The sequence below is a fragment of the Pagrus pagrus genome, assembly GCF_965226575.1.
Source record: "Pagrus pagrus genome assembly, chromosome: 10".
In the NCBI taxonomy this organism is placed as follows: domain Eukaryota; kingdom Metazoa; phylum Chordata; class Actinopteri; order Spariformes; family Sparidae; genus Pagrus; species Pagrus pagrus.
The window spans coordinates 31354068-31371497 of record NC_140194.1 but is presented as its reverse complement, the minus strand read 5'-3'; the positions used below and the strand labels follow the sequence as shown (position 1 = coordinate 31371497).

Here is a 17430-nt window from a genome sequence, read left to right as displayed (position 1 = left end):
AAATCAGGTACATTATCAGGTTTACAGTAAGATACTGCATGGCTTATAATGGCTAAGACTGATCAATGCTGCACCGTCGATTGAGATAACTGAGTGTTAGACAGTTCACATGCTTTGAATCAGTCAACTGTGTGGTACAGTACAGAAATCAGTCATGTTATGAAGGTTCCTCACTGGACCTGAACATTTTCAGTCTCTACATATGTCATAGTTTCAAATGACGAGCTCGTCATAATCCAAAATTTGCTCAAGGGGCTTTTCCACACCAAGAATTGTGTAACTTTTGAAAGAAGGCATAACACAGTTATCTTTAAACAAATTAAAAGTGGAATTCATAAGTAATAAAACACACTCTTGCTCTATTTAATGCTCTTATAATGCCTTACTGTACTTGGTTTGGTATGACCAGCTTTAATATTCAACCCAAACACCAGAATAAATGTTGGCAATGTACGTTTCTGTAAACCACAGATATGATCAACTATTTTACATTTTGACAACACTGTGCTTATGGTCTTATTAGGCAGGTACATGTACACATGTGAACATAACAGTGGTTTGCAGAAATGCTAATAGTAACAAAGACAGACAGAAAGAAAGTGTGATGTTGCCCAAATGATTCTTCATCTTATCCACTGCTTACACTGCATTGTGACACAACTGGCTGATCCTGAATAAAAAACATAGGGTTTAATCCAAAGTGCTCCCTGTTAATACAAGGACAAAGAGACCATTGACAATCTGAACCAACAGCAGATGCAGAATAACAAATTAATAACAAGTTAACTGCAAAGCATTGGTGTCCATCCACAATAGTTTCTTTTCTCTGAAGTCAAACCTATAATAGAAAAAAAAGATTTCATTCAATCTTATTTCATTGTGAATCATTTTCATTTCATGAGTGTCTCTTTGAAAGCATTTCAGTTTAAGGGCTTCCTTCCCAGAGACAATCAGCGTTGTATTGATCGGTTCAGTAACAAAATACAGCATGTAATTAAATTGTATCAGGTCTGCTGATACTGTGCTGAGCTGTACCTGAGAATGACATTTCAAATGCTGACATCTTAAATTCACAATTTAATAGTTCTGTTTAACGATGTTCATTATGGATTTCCAGCACTAATTTTGAATGTCCTCAGATATCAAGTCATTTCCATTATTGCCAAATCAGTACATCAGTCTGGCTCAGTGACACATTACATTCTTACTGCATTGTTTTCTTCCCCCTTTGGTTTCCATTGACTGTTGTCAAAACAGCAGACAGGCTGCTGACATGTTGTAACCCATCTCCAGAACAATACTGGCTGGAGTCACAGTGGTGTTGCAGCAGGAGAGACTCCACTGATGGGGGACTGGGGGTGGAACAGAAAGAAAATGAGGCTTGAGGGGAAGTGCAAGGCAGCCCGGTGGGGACATGTGGAAACCTCAGAAGTAACACTGAGGTGGTTGTTGTTGTGAGTCAGACCCTTGAGATAGGGAGCTGAGAAGCCTCTGTTCCAAGTCTCAGTCAAGCAAATCTTGGCAGTAGTAGCAAATATTCAACTAGAACTTTTGAAGGCCGAAATGGAGAAGATTTCTATGTGAACAGCAGTTGAACGTGGATCAGTCGGCTCTGAGAGAGCAGTAGTATACAGACTGTTGCACCTCGCTGCTCGGCCTCAAAACTCACCAGCGTTTTAAAAGCCTTGTTCCCTTGGGCTCATTCCTTTGTGAGTTTCAGAACAGTGATGTGACGTCATCAAGCCAGATTTTTTTCCACCTGCATTTGACAGATGATATCATCCCTTCATGTGTGAAATGGAAGCAACAGTACATTCGACCTGAGGTGCACTTTTCAGTTTGATTTGGGGGATAAAAATAATTTTCTATGTGTTCAGGTTATACAGTATATGTAAAGATATGAGCATTCAGCAGATTTTCACTCATTCTTCCATTTCATTTGAATACATTGTAGAGAAAGGTCTCAGAACAGAGCACATTTTGGGGCTGGAAATTGCAACGCTTAACTAACTGGTCAAACATTACATTTGCTCACCTCAAACAGTCCGGTTTTATGGACCCCTAGAGTGCTCAATTTTAGATAAATGATAAAGGAATTATGAAATAAATAATATGAATAAACTAAAATCATGGTTAATTGAACTTAACCTGTTCTTTTTCTTGGGAACTTATGTCAAACTATCCTAAAACACCTATCCCAGTCTAGCACAAAGTAAATTCAAATCTGTTGTTAAACTATTTGGAGTACAGGCATGGTTTTAAAAGGATATACGCTGATTTCTTTTCCCCAAGCTATTAATCTCATTCTATAGGAGTTTGAACACACAGAATAATTTATTTATTTTTCTCACCTGCATTTTTTGATGCCTGCAGATGCCTGCCCCCATTTGATGGAAAACACAGTGGGTCCACATCATATAGTCTTACATGGTACAAGTTCAAATTCAATAACAACATTACTGAAAATGGACACTTAACATTTGTTTTTCTGAGGAAATATCTAAGAACCTGACAAAAAATTGCAATTTTATGACCTTTATGAAAATACCTCTTCCTGAAAATAAGAGGGGCAAAAACTCATTATAGTTATTTTTTTCCTTATGTACATTTACTTTATGCCTATAACATAGTCAAAAACAAGTGCTGAGGTGGGAAAACAGCCTATGCAAAGAGCAAAACACATAAAATTACATAAACTTGCATGATTTTCAAGTTTATGGCTTTAAAAACTGATCTAAACTATATATTACTGGATTTGAAATCACATTGACTATATGATGCGCCAGTCATCCGGAGGCTGGCATGTACGTGGCTCAGGAGTGGGGAGAAAGAAGAGAGAGTGATTCACATGTCTACATGATTGCTCATTGGCTGTTTTAGGCTCTAGGGTGGGCTTAGAAGCCCTTATCTGATCAAATGAGCTGTCAATCAAACTTCTATCTCAGGATCTCTGGCGTAGAGGGAAAATGGTGTCTGCTGTGAAATGAGAGTCTTTTTTACAGATAGTTAGTTTTTTTGCCATTTTGTCACCATTTAATCATGAAAACTGTGTTTTGGACTAAATATGTTACTGAAATGGATCTACTGGACATTTGGGAATAAGAGAAGACAGTTTTTGTTGGAGTTCGATGCACATGGGAACTGTTAGAAAAGTGAAGAGTGACTGTACAGATAGAAAGTTCCTACTGTCTATTTTTTTCTTGTAGATGCCCTTTTAATGTGATATGATCAGGTGTGACTGTTAAGGTGGTTTGCTGGAATGCTTCAGAAGAGATGACACTACAGCAGAGGGAGATTACACAGGAAAGACATCATCAACTCCTTCTGCCGTGGTTGACTTTCTGTGTAAACATGTTTTTTATTCTATTACCTTCACCAAGGAGGTTATGTCTTCACCATTGTTTGTTTGTTGGTTCTCGGTTGATTGGTTTTTCAGCAGGATTACACAAAAACTACTGAATGGATTTCTCAGGGAATAATGCATGGATCTTGATGAAAAAATCAGGTATATTTAGGGGTCTGGTATTTATGAGTGAGTACAATTTGATGCAGATCTGGCAAGCTTAAATTATGGTTAAGAAGTTGTTGGTGGTTTGAAATTTAGAGTGCTGCAGGGCTATATAATTTGATACTGGATTAGACTTGATTGAAATAAAGGGGACATTTTCTGTTGACCGTTATAGGATTTACAAATTATGCTGTTCAAATGATGACAGCAAAAAATAATACTCAATAATTGAACTACAGACCAAACCACACCAATCTTTGAACTTGGCCTTCATTTTGATCTCAACTACACACCTGTAAAGTTTTGTGACTGCATCTTACACCATTATGGCACTATTGCAGTGACAAAATCTATGCACAGACAGACAGACAGACAGACCGACGGACAGACACACACCTGACGACCAAGAACTCAAAACTGCTTCTGTCTCCAAGACTGCAATGTGTCATGATGACACACAGATACAGATACACAGACAGACACAAGGTGAAAAGAAACTGCTCAACTGCTGAAGCAATCTTATTAATCAGCCAGTGACGAGAGTATGAAACCATTGGGACTGATAGTATAGAAGGAGAACTTGTTTTTGAGTGCATGGAAACATGAGCATTGACTGATTCATAAGTGACTGAGTGTTAGGGTTAGGGATGGTTCTTAAAGTGGAAGGCATGACTTCAGGGCCTTCTGCCCAGCTGGAGTGTACATAACAAAGATGATAAATCTCTGCCTACGTGTGGCAAGGCTGTAACTCAAACTCCAAACTTGACATGGTGGAATTTATCACTGGGAGTAGTGAGACTGATAAAGTCAGCTAATGGCCCCTAGAGGCTGCAATATTCATTACACACTACAATATTAATATTCTGAGAGAACAAATAACATGCTGATGCTCCTGTTATTCTTGCTGCTTGGAGTGCTAACATGTCACGTTTAACTTCAAGGTGGTACTACAGAATGGATCATAGCCTCACCAAATCTCACCATATGGACCATATTGGGTAAACTCCTAGATTGTCCAAAATAAAAAGGGTTCATAGTCTGGGGAGAATGAATGTGCTTTTTCACAGGAATCTGTACAGTTAATTTAGCTAAAATGATGTACGAGTGGAAATTTTGGCCACATGATGATGCAAGAGGACTAGTCATCCTAAAGGTGTGTTCAGACAGAATGTGAAGCAGTTTTAGACTCAGTGCAAATGCATACAAAGATAATGGAAAAACATTTGGTGAGTACTTTAAGCTCATTCAATATAAATAGACGTAAATGTTTCAATTTGACTAGATTTAGACACAAGCTATGATAATTAGTTTAGCTTTAAAGGTCTTATTTGTAAAATATAGCCAGAAATCAAAGAATAGCTCCAAAAATATAGAGGGCAGCATATCACTCGAGTAACCAACAACTGCTGCTCTTTGCTAAGGACAATTAGCTAGTTAGCTAATTAGCTATTGGCACAGTTAGCTGTGGAGCCACTGGCCCCAGAGTTTGCCTGGACTGGGACCTTGGATCACAGAGGGAGACTCCAGGCAACTTGTCTCAGCTTAACTGGGTTTAGTAGCCTGAATATGGCTTGATACCAAACTGGAACTGATCACAGCCTCAAAAAAACCAAGAGAGGTCAGTTTGAAGACAGGGGATACAGTATGGAGGTGATTTACAGCAGCTCTGACCGGGACTAAGACTCAGGGGATGAGAAGATACTGTAGCCATGCAGCGGGGGAGGAGCGAGAGGGAGTTGGGCATCAGCAGCGGGGAAAAAATGTGTGTAGCGCTGGATTAAAAAAATAAAAATAAAAAGTATGTAGATATCTCTGCAACACAATACATAGGAGATCTATGTGACCAATCTATTTGACATAACGTCAACTGTTTCTTCACATTCTGTTGATAATGATTTAAACTAAGATTCTGGCTAAGTCTTTGTTTCACATTGCTCCTTTAACAGTATAAGTCTAATTGAATAGTGTAGGAGACATAAGACGTTAGTTATTCTAGAATCTGAGCTATGGCCCTGAAGGACAAATGGAATTTTGAATGATTAGTCTTGAGGGAACAGTTAAATACTTTATATTGTATCCGGCGCAGAGTGTTGTATTGATAAATGAAATAGTACTTTCAACCATTACCAGTTTGTAATTATAAGGAAAAATGACTCATAATAGAATCTAGGAAACACAGTATGTTTTCAGATTTATATCAGCCCTTAGGGTGTTAAAACTGAAGCTGAGTGACATCATGTCCTGGTTCTTCCCTTCAAATAATCCACATGTCATGTGTCATCGCCTTGTCAATCACCTCTGTCCTCCTTCCCTGGAAAAAGGATGTTGATGTGGACTGGTGGTGGGGAAGCTTCCTCGAGGAACTTCTGTACTTGAATACAGTTTTTAGAGTTTACTTGAATATTTCCATTTTGTGCTACTTTATACCTCCCTTCTACTACATTTAAGAGGCAAATGTTGTACTTTGCAGATTCAGATTAATAATGCAAAATATCATTGTTATTATAGCAATAATAATAATAATAATAATAATAATAATAATTGTTATGTAAAATTATAGGTTAAGATACAAATTCACAAGCTACCCAACAGAATGATTGTAATCCAACACTATAATAGACAATAATACATTATTATAAATAATGTGTACTTTTGCTACTTTAAATATATGTTGATGCCAAAACTTTGGTATTTTACTGAAGTACACATTTGTATACATGACTTTGACTTGTGACCTAATATGTATTTTCTGTGGTATTGCTGCTTCGTTTATACACAATCACTGACTCTCATCTCTGATGTCGACGCTGCATCATTTCCAGTGAAAGGAAAAGAGGTGGATTCACTGGAACTCCCTGCGCCCTCCTCCATTTTTTGTGCGCAGGGGGGTGGGGCGGGGGTGAGGTGGCGGAGGAGAGGGAGGAAGAGAGGGAGGAGGAGGAGGAGGGGGTGAGGTGAGCGTGCGCCCTCGGCAGACAGTCAAGCGCAAAAGACACACGGCTCATCCGCTCGCCTCCCCATTGACGTCAGTCCGGTATCACATGAACGAGGAGGGACCAATCGGCGCGGCGCTGCCGGAGAGTGCTGGCTCCTTTACACCAAGATAGGGGAAAAGACTGAATAAAAGGAAACCGAGCCAGGGAGCCTGTAATGACTACAAAACCTAACGGAGGAGACGAGACTCGCCGCCTTTGGATATTTCTGTCGTTTGGTCGTGACTCCCATGCGTTCCTTGCTGTGGATTATTGTGTTTGGCACCGGGGCGGACGGAATGGATAAGGCCATGGCCCTAACATATTGAATAGCTCGTTGGTGGTAAGGGGGAGGCAAGACGCGCACCGTGGAGACAATTCATGGGGCATTGTACGGGGAGGAAAATGGTGGATTATTTGCACTGTATCATAAAAACCTTAGTCCGTCTTGATATCCTGCCATAAGACACTTTGGTGGCATTTCTGCGCCTGTCTCCGCCGTGTCTACAGCTACTGAGGTCTTGTTAAAGCGGTCGGTAGGTAGGTACCCCCCCCTCGAGCTCGATCCCAACGACCTTATCCATTTCTGTTTTTTATATACATGTAGGATTGTTGTTTGGTCGCGACGCGTTCACCCTCCCCTGCCTGAGAGGAACATTTGGAAACAATAAACTGCTGGATTATTGAACCATGGATTTCAACAGCGGCAGCGGTGGCGGCGGCGGAGGCAACGAGCTGCACAACAACCAGTTCTATCAGTGTGAGGAGAACAAGCCTCTGCTGGGGGAGATGTCGGAAGGTAATAATAACACCAAGCTCGGCGCAGGGCCGTGCAAGAGAACCCTGCACCACTGCAGCAGCAGCGGGATGCGATACAAGCTACTCCACGAGGGGGACATCCAAGTGTGCGTGGTCAAACACCCCCGCACCTTCCTCAGCAAGATCCTCACCTCCAAATTCTTGCGGAGATGGGAGCCGCACCACCTCACGCTCACAGAAAGCAGCCTGACCTCGGCCACCGTGAGTTGCTTTCTTGTGTGTGTGTGTGTGTGTGTGTGTGTGTGTGAGTGAGTGAGTGAGTGATAATATGCTGCGTTTCACATTCCACAGGCAGCTTTGGTGTTTGTCTTTTCTTGTCTGGACGCAGCAGTCGCACACCGAGATTACGCACTGTCTGTTGTTGACGCAGTTTACAAGAAGGCAGCGTGGCACTGCCTCCATCGGCCGGTCTGTTGATAATATCGGCAACACTGTTGCTGCGGCCTACATCCACTGCTCTCCATCACTTCCGCGTGCAACACTTTACTGTACCTGTGACCTCCTCTGGTTCTCACACCGGGGTGCAGGGGACGCACAAGTCCTCCTCAAGTGGAGGTGTCAGACACCTGTGGATGTGTGTTTTAGGGTTCTGTTCGTGTGTCTGTATGTGTCTCTTATGGGTCATTGTCCCCAGGATGCTTTTAGAGGATTGATTTAAATAATTCAACAAAAGATCTTAGTCCCAGGAAATAAAAGCCGTCAGCAGGGGGTCAGAGGGGCCTGTTGTGTACCCTGTCATGAAACCAGCTGAGATCCTCTCCTGCAGCAGCCTGCATCCCCATAACAAACTGCTGTTTATGTTTTGCATTCTGACCGTCTTATGGAAGGATTGCAGAATGGAGAGACAGGATGATGCTATAATAATGTGCCATCTTCAGTTATATTAGTATTATTGTTATTATAACAACCGTACAAGCCGTTTAAGCTTCAGGGAATACATAGAGGATTTTTCTGTGTTGCTGATATGACAATCTACATGTTCTGCTGAATAGCTGCCAGGCCTGTTCTCAGCCTGATCACTTCAGTGTCAACAGGCGTGTACAGTATGTCACCAGAATAAAATATGGCATTTTTTGTTTTTCTGTGAACCACTAATATGTTCAGATGTGTACCTGTCATATGTTTCATATTGACATTTCTACAATTCAGTCATATCACGTTTATATTCACGTCAGGAGGTGGACAGGATGGTGGTGGCATGACAGCTGGGCGAGATGGTTGCTAAGCCAGAGATGGCTAGAGCTGCAATGACTAGTCAGTTAATTAATTAGTCAATTAAGAAGATTAATCAGAGCAGAAACGTAAATTGCCAACATTTGTTCTAGATATTGTATTGAAAAATGCATTCATATTACAATGCATGGCTATTTTAATACCCAATGTTGAAGTGATGAATGAAAAGGTGTGTGAGAAGAGTGTAATTGAGAGGTCTCTAGACAGCAGCAAAATGATTTATGTTTGCAGAAACTCTGGATTTATTATTTTCATCAACATAAAATATCCTCACTGGTTTCTTTTCTATACTTTACTAACTTAAACACATGAAGTTTACATAAACACTGTGTTGTTGGTAACCACAACAGGAGTCATGTCGGTGGTTATCAGTGGTAATTGTTAGTTATTAAGCAGTATAATGCCAAAATAACAAAAGCCTTTATTTCCCCTTCTGTTGTTATCAACACATCTGACATTTTCAATAAAGCCAGGCCCTTTGTTTTATCATCACACCTCGTTAGAGGCTAGGTTTGCCTATCACAACCATTCTACAGGAGTTTACTGAATTGCTGTTATCATGCAGAAAAGACTTGTGGATGTAGCTCAGGCTGAACACACTTGAGTTTATGTGCTTGTTTGAAGGGGATTTATGCATTTTTAAAGTCACCACACAATAAATCTCCACCATTTATCACAATAAAAACATTTATACAAGTGATCAATGGATATAGGCCTTTAATGGAAAACCTGATGTTCTGTTGTTCTGATTAGTTTTGCCTTTTCATTTTTTCTCATCAACACTGATTACTTGTTGATTGCTTATATGCATTAGCTTGTTGGTGAGTGTGTAACTTGATGATACAAGTTAGTGACGCACTGAAAGGGTATTATGAATCAATGAATCCATGAAAAATGTTTGGGTAGATAACACTTGATCATTATGCATTATGTAATGGAGGCTTCTTCCCGTCGTTAGCATACACTGGCTATGATGATAAAACTGATGGCTGAGTTCCTTGTGTGTTGTTCCTATTTGTTAACACACATTACAAGCTCTGTGCAACTGTTGACTTTTTGGCATCAACATTAAAGCACACTTCCATGTAATATAGCCTGCTGATTAGCTTTTGGCTAATGGGATGCTGTTTGCGGCTATTAACCAGTGTTGGGTAATGCAACTCAAAGTAATGTTAGTTTTCCTCAACTCAGTAATCACATTACAGTTACATTTGGCATGCTGGCGACTTGAGTACGTTTGTTTGGCCCGTTCAGCAGCTCATGTGCCATTTAAGAGCCTTAAAGAAATCTCTTGTGTATGTCCTCCCCATTAGAACAGGGCTTAGATCTGGGCATATCTAAGGTTTAACTTTATATTCTTCATCCTAGTGTGAGTTACAGAAACACCTTAAACTTGCTTAGTTGATAAGTATGGAAGATTATAAAAATGGGATTAAGGACCATTTGAGCACTGATTGCACATGCTGTGTTACTTAACACTGGTGAAGTCATTGTCTTGATGCAGTTTGCTGATTGTTTCCAGTCCAGTGTGTCTTTTATCTAAACATTTTTATGATGTTTGTTAATTGTTGTTTGTTCCTTTATGTGCTGCTGTCTTGGCCAGGACTCCCTTGTAGAAGAGATTTTTAATAGTAAAGGTTAAATAAAATAAAATGGAATGTAACTAAGTACATTTACTGTTGTGTTTAAATACAATGCTGAGGGACTTAATTATATCCATCCTACTTAAAACTTCCACTCCACTACATTTATATTATAGCTTTAGTTACTAGTTACTTTGCAGATTACTGCATCAGAGCCAAAGTAATTGATTATTTATTTAATCCTCAAAAATAAAAACACTCGTTCCTACATATATATGTGTGTATATATATATACACATAAACTTTTATATACTTATATATATATATATATATATATATATATATATATATATATATATATATATATATATATATAATACTTGCAAAGTCCAACTGACCATGTTGGTTGGTGAGTAGAATAATACTGGCGTGCCAACAGTACATGGTGCAGCAGAGACAAGGAATAGGCAGCTGTTGCCTGTGAAGCAGAAGAAGAAGCTGCCCTGTTAACCCCGAGAACAATTCATTATCAGGGACAGAAGAGACCATACATCTACTGTATGTTTTGAAAGTTTCACATTCGTAATGGGTCTGACAGTACGAACCCCATGATGTCTTATGTGCACTTAGTCAGTTGAGTCACTTGTGGCAGAGACAAGGCTTCTTGGTTGAGTGATAAGAAGAGCCATGCTAACACTTCAGCAAACATTAGTTTGACAGGTCAGGTATGTGTGGGTCAGTTATATTTTATTGTATTATGTTGGTAAGAATTCACAGTTGCAATTAACATCCAGTGAAATAACTAGTTGCCGTTTGGTGGCTTTTTGGATTGCTCTGATCACATCACCCAGATCTGGGTTGAAATGGTTTGCTGTGAGCTCCACTGCATATGAGTGAGTCTCTATTGATTGTGGCTGCGGTGTGAAACATGGGCAGCCTTCGAACTTTGGCCAGTAAACAGCTGGGAATCTGCTCTGTGGGAGAAGAAATCAGGCAAAACATATTTCTACATATCTTAAGTCAGAATTCATGGAAAGTGTCTTGCATTTGTTGGCCTTGAACACTCAGTGCTGTGGTGTTCTTGTAATGACACTTGCCAGGAATTTCTCGTCACTCAGAAAATGAAGGGAATATATATAAGCCTATTTTCAAACCAACCACCAACCGGAAAGCAGTATGTCAGTACAACGTTGCGACAGTATGTCATTTCTGCCATAAGGGTCTTTCAATTACAACAAAAGATGTAAGTAGCGTTGGATCATTGGAATTGTTGTCAGACATTTTGAGGTTAGGGTCGGTTAGTTATTCCAGGAACACTTTTTTTTTATGTTTGTAGAAAATCTCTTAACATCCTGGCAGCAAATAATAAATAGAACACTCTGAGAAAAAAGAAGAAAAAAATCAAGTATCTTTAGTAAATCGCAGGCCTGTAAAAAGCCCACTCAATTCTTCCATTTGAAAACTAACAATAACCATGTTCATTGTTTAAATTTATTATAATAATGTTAGGTGTTTGTGAGACATGAGGTGACGCTAGTTGGATATGTTTAGCGATGACAACAATGTCCTATGCTCACAGTACACAGCCCATAAGCCTTGTTGTTTACCAGCTAGCTAACTCAATAGCACAAACCCTCCAAAAAGATGAGTGAGTGGCTGGAGCAGTGACAGCCTGTCGTTCAGCAGCTAACCCAGTTAGCACAAAGCACATATCCACAGCAGTGTGCAGTAACTGTGATACAGGATAGCCTCTGCTTCTCTAATACTGACATCTTTGTCTGTTTTTCTGGGTGTGCTTTAGCATGAAAGTTAATTCTATAATTATAAAAACTGTTTTTTGACAAATAAAAAACAAACAAACTCAATGTTATTCAGAGTTGTAGCAATTAGAAGTTCAATCAATTAGTTGATCAAAAGAAAATTAGCTGCCAGCTATTTTGATAATCAATGTTTCAGTCATCTTTCAAACAAAAATGTTCAGCTTCTTAAATGTGAGCATTTGCTGCTTTTCTTTGTCTTGCATGACAGTAAATGGAGAGTCTTTGTATATTGGAATGTTATTTGGGCAAAAGAAACAATTTGAACTTTGGGCTCTGGGAAAATGTTTTTCCACAATTGTTTGGCATTTTCTAGACTTAAAGATTAATCTTGAAAATAATTGGTGGATTAATTGATAGTGAAAATAGTTGTTGCTGTATATGAGAGTCTAGCTTAAAAGACATTCTGTAAATTGTACTTTTATGCCTCATGCTACTATGTCGACCATATAGTCCTTTTCAAGCAGTATCTTTCCAGGGACCTCACATTCTTATAGTAAATGCTTTATTGTTCTTGCGTCAAAGAGCCAAATGCTAACTGTCATAATTGACCCTGTACACCCCCAGAGACTAATGGAAATGTTATTATTCTGTAAGAGGACAAAGTGATTTTAGGACATTTTGTTAACAATTTATCATAAAGCTGTCTAGTGGAACAAGTCTGTTTTGTAGTTATGTGGATAATTCACCCAGAAACTCTCAACTTGTGTGTTTGTGTGTGTAGATGGTGACGGCCTCTATACAGCAGTCATGTGTCTGCGAGTTGGTTTGTCAACGATGTCACATATTCTTCGCTTTGCAAAGGCTGAAATATGAGGAAGAGGGTTTTGTTCAGGGCGAAGCATGAATGTGCATTTCCTGAGTGGAGTTGTTGTGCTCGGTGTTGAACAGAGTGGTTATGTGGGCAGAAGAACAATGCTGACCCATTTGCTCTGCTTTCTCACAGAGAGACTACTTCCAACAAAGAGGCAAAGAGCGTTGACTCTGCGTCTCCAACAACATCCCCACACACTGTAAATAATTGAGATGATTGTGAGAAAAGAGCTTTGTGAAAGTGAGTATGGCTGCCAAGAGGCTTTTATTAGTTTCAGTAACAAAAGTTGCAGCAAATGTTAATGCAATCTCCATTTCCCCAAAACTTAAATCCTGCCAAATAACTTATTCTCATTTTTGGAAGTTATATAGAACATTACATTGTGTCATTGTTAAATGTAGTTGTTAAATTCTTTAATGTTTATTGGACAATGCTTCATTCTCCATGAATTGTGTGTTTTCCTTAATGTACAAAGCTAGAGAGAAATCTCACTGGGCAACAAGCAAGAGTTGTGACTCAATTGTCTTTGCTCTCCACAGACCTGCCTGCCATGTCTGTAAAGAAACCCAACATACATCATATTTACGTAAGAAGGGCGCTAGTGCAAGCAAGCACTTCCTGTGTGGCGCCTCGCTCACAAAAGGCCTGAGATGAAAGGAAAGGCTCATTATTTGTAGCAAGGTGCGACAGTGGGTCCTTTCAGAACTCAGTCAGTTAGACCTGAGTGTTTTCTGTTACCATCACATCAGCCAGCTGTTTTTTCCTACTTTTTCTTAGGATTGGTGTGATTGTCATTGCTGATTCCACTGAGTCTTTTTGGTGTTCAATTAGAAAACAATAATAAAATACAGAGGCCATAACATATATATAGAAGTGCACCTGTTGTATATGTGTTTGGGTGTGTGTGTGAGCACACAGTGGACAATAAGAAAGATGTTCCCCTTTTTTCCATGTCTACAGTGTTGCAGTTCCAGTTGAGCCAAAACAAAAGCAAACCACAGCCACTTCCTTTATTGGGGGAACACACCATTTGACATGACACCTCGACTGCTTTTTGCTGTTGAAAAATCTTTCTCTGATGACTCTATAAGTTCTCAAAGTTGGCCAGCCAGTTGTTTCTAGCACAAATAAAAAGATTAAATTAATTGAAAAATAATTGATGTGAATCACTGTTAGGCTGTATTATTTTTTGAGGTAAAAATGCTTGTTAAATATGTAGGACCCCGAGCTATTATTACTTTTCATAATCTGAGCACAGTGACACAGTTTGTCACTTTGTGTCAGTCAATTAAGGGAACTTGGGATTCTAGTGCTACAGAAGCCCTGACAGGCAAGTGAGAAAAAAGACATTTAAGGAACTTTTCATAAAGGGTTAATGTCATAAACAGGAGGAAAAAAATGCAGAATGTATTTTTCTTATAGTACTATTTTGCATCTTAACAATACATAGGTGCCTGGTTTTGGCTGGTAGTCAGCCACAAGTTTCAGCTCTTGCCCTCTGAGGGGAAAAGGTTTAGGCACCCCTGCTCTATAAATTCAGAAAAAATGCACACTATCAGTACAAATGTCTGAAGCTCAATGCACATGCTGGTGACACGCCCCAAGACTGTGTGGGAGGTGAAAAGTTTCACCTTTACAATGTATGAAAGCCATAAGCAAAAGCACTTGCTTAATTCCCACAGGAGAGGGCACAGAGCCGTCTTCCACTCTGCTCCACTGTGTAAAGGAGCCTTAAACAAATGGAAATGTAAGGTAAATACAGAGGGGGTAATGTCATGTATGTGGATAGTGGCAACATCCAAACGGCCTAATCACACCTGAGTATATAATAAGGCTGCACAATTAATCAAATATAATCAAATCACCGTATGGTCAAGAGCAATATCCAAGAACAAAGATAAAATGTGTGACAAACAGCATTATAATGGAGTACTGCAGAGCTGCAGAGATGTCCTGGCCTACAAGTCTTGGTCTCCAGATGTAAGGAAACATGTTTGTTTGGTACAGACCCCAACAGATGTCATATCATCATGATTTTAACTGTTTGTTTTTTTACAGTAAAAATACAAATTGTGATGCAAAAATGATCACTCCCACTAATTGTGAATCATATCGAAGTTATAATATCTGCCAAAAGAATCACAGTATGATTTGTTTTTTAGCATATCATGCAGCCCTAGTATGTAAATTAAAGTCGGACTGCTTAAGGTTTGCAGAACAATTGGATAAGAGGCCACAAGGGACATTAACAGGGGAATAATAGAAGCTCAGATATAACATAACAATAGCAGAAGGTGAGAGTAAAGCAAGCAAATTGCTATATCTACATTTTGCCAACATTAGCCACCATAAGCTACTGGTCATACCAGACCGAGCATGGGAGAATGTATTGACATCAACAAGAGTGTGTTTTATTACTCAATTTTAGGTACATATACATGTATATGTTTATGTGTGTGTGTGTGTGTGTGTGTGTATGTATGTATATATATATATATATATATATATATATATATATATATATATATATATGTAAGGGATAATGTATAGCGTCACCTCCTTCAGGTTGTATGAACCATACAACCTGTCGGGGTTTATTTCTCCATAACAACCGACTAACTATACATTATCCTGCTTATTACACAGCTTACGAGTGAAATAAATAATAAATAATCACCCACAACGATTCAGCAGCGACAAGGATTGCTCGGTAAAGTTTTCACGTTCACTTTCACTTTCAAAGCCGGCCTGAGAGAGGAGCTGGACAGCGGCGCTGTCTTGCTTATGTTGCTACATGTTGCAGGGGCGGATCAGAGCACCGTCCCTAGCAACGGTCTGTTATACTTGACGACGGCCATTATACAGAAATAACAGACCGTAGAACGCAGCGACGGACCAATCAGAGAGCAGCATTCAATAGAGCTGTGTAATAAATATATATATATTTATATACACACACACACACACACACACACACGTACACACGTACACAACTCAACTTCCTGATGAGGTTGGATGTTCCCTTTAAGTAGGCCTCAACCCCAACCAAGCATGACCCTAATCCTAATCTCAGCCATCTTGAAACTAAACAGAACAATTTGTTACTTAATCTAACGGCACATGTACTCAATCAAACCTACATTTGGACTTGAACTGCAAGTCTAAATGCTAACTGTTGGATTGTCTTTTAAAAATAAACTAAAGTTTACTCTGTGGAATCTTCAATGTGGGACAGACATAGTGGAACAGGACATGTATATGATAAAGTTTCAGAACAACGAAGAGAGTGTGTGTCTTAAAGCAAACCAGATGATGATGTAAATAAAGTACACATCCAGATCAGCTGATCACAGAGCACGTCACACTGCTCCTCAAAGCAGAAGCAGCATAACATAACTGGGCTGCCAGACCCTGCTGGTGGCATTGTTTTAATACAAAATAAAGGAAGAGAAACGACATGTGGTGAGTACAATCTGTGAGCTCACTCACACACACACACACACACACACACACACACACACACACACACACACGGCTTTAAAGGCTGTGGACAGTCATTTAGGACAAGCTGCAATACATGTTCATATTCAAATAGCTGATCCTACCAGTTTTGTTTGAACACTGCAGCCAGTAGAATTTTAGTTATAGTTTGGACTGATAGCCCTTTCTGCCATATTGATTTATGATATTTAGAATAGATTGGAATTGGACCTCGTTCTGCCTTGTTAAGAGTGTGTGACTGATGGATAGTGCAGGAATCCAAACGAGAGTATGCAAGGAGCTTGACATGGAATGGAGACTGCAGGCCTGCAGTGGTCATTCTGTGTGTGTGGCTGTTTTTAGTCATGTCTTTCAGGGAAACTCTGAGTTGTTTTTAACCACAATACCAGCCAGATCCAGTGACAAGTGACACACCACCTCTTCTAAGGCTGGGCACTATGAAACTTTATCTCTTGTGTGTCTTGACAGCCTGCTTCTAATTTACATCTCCCATAACCTTCTTTGCATTTGAATGTTCATTGATGTCACACTGTGACACTTTGCCTTCTAGTTTGCATGATTAGCAGCTGCAACAGCATTGGCTGAGAGAGAGAGAGAGAGAGAGAGAGAGAGAGAGAGAGAGAGAGACATTATGGCAATATGTGGTCCTGGTGACGCCTATTGTATGGTGAACTAAAACAGAAGAGGTTTTGAGTATTTTTGCCAGGTGTATATATGTCTGTCTATCTGTCTGTCTGTCAGTGTGACAGCCGTGCAAGATATAGTCACAAAACTTCACAGATGTGTAGTTGAGACTAAAATGAAGAACCAGTCTGAAGATGGGTGTGGTCCGAGCAAGCAGGGCGGATCTAGGGACATAAGAAAGGGGCCCATGGCCTCCACACTTTATGGCCCTGGCCCACATTTGATGGAACTATTCCTTGATTAATAAACTTATGAATTTATATTCAAAATCGTGATTCAAAAGTTTAATTTATTTCTACTTGCTCATTTAATAGTTTGCAAGTGACATGAGCCTTAAAGTGAATTCAGAAGATGTTAAAGTAAGGAACTAAATTCAAATGAAAGCAAAACAAAGCACAGAATATGCTTAGAAGAGTATTTTATGTTGAAAAGACACTGCAATGTGTTAAAATGTTAGTTTTTCATCCTCAGCAGTAGAAATAGCTGTGGACTGTTCTGC

The 17430-nt window shown here is 39.5% G+C and overlaps 1 protein-coding gene across 1 annotated transcript in view; it reads left to right on the top strand.

Moving 5' to 3' along the window:
• The first annotated feature begins 6566 nt into the window (after positions 1 to 6566).
• cmip (c-Maf inducing protein) overlaps positions 6567 to 17430 on the top strand; it is a 58485-nt gene continuing 47621 nt past the window's right edge. Inside the window, exon 1 of the mRNA XM_084364554.1 lies at positions 6567 to 7500. Within this exon, the coding sequence (XP_084220680.1) occupies positions 7171 to 7500 (330 nt within the window). The 5' untranslated portion in view covers positions 6567 to 7170. The remainder of the gene's footprint in view (positions 7501 to 17430) is intronic.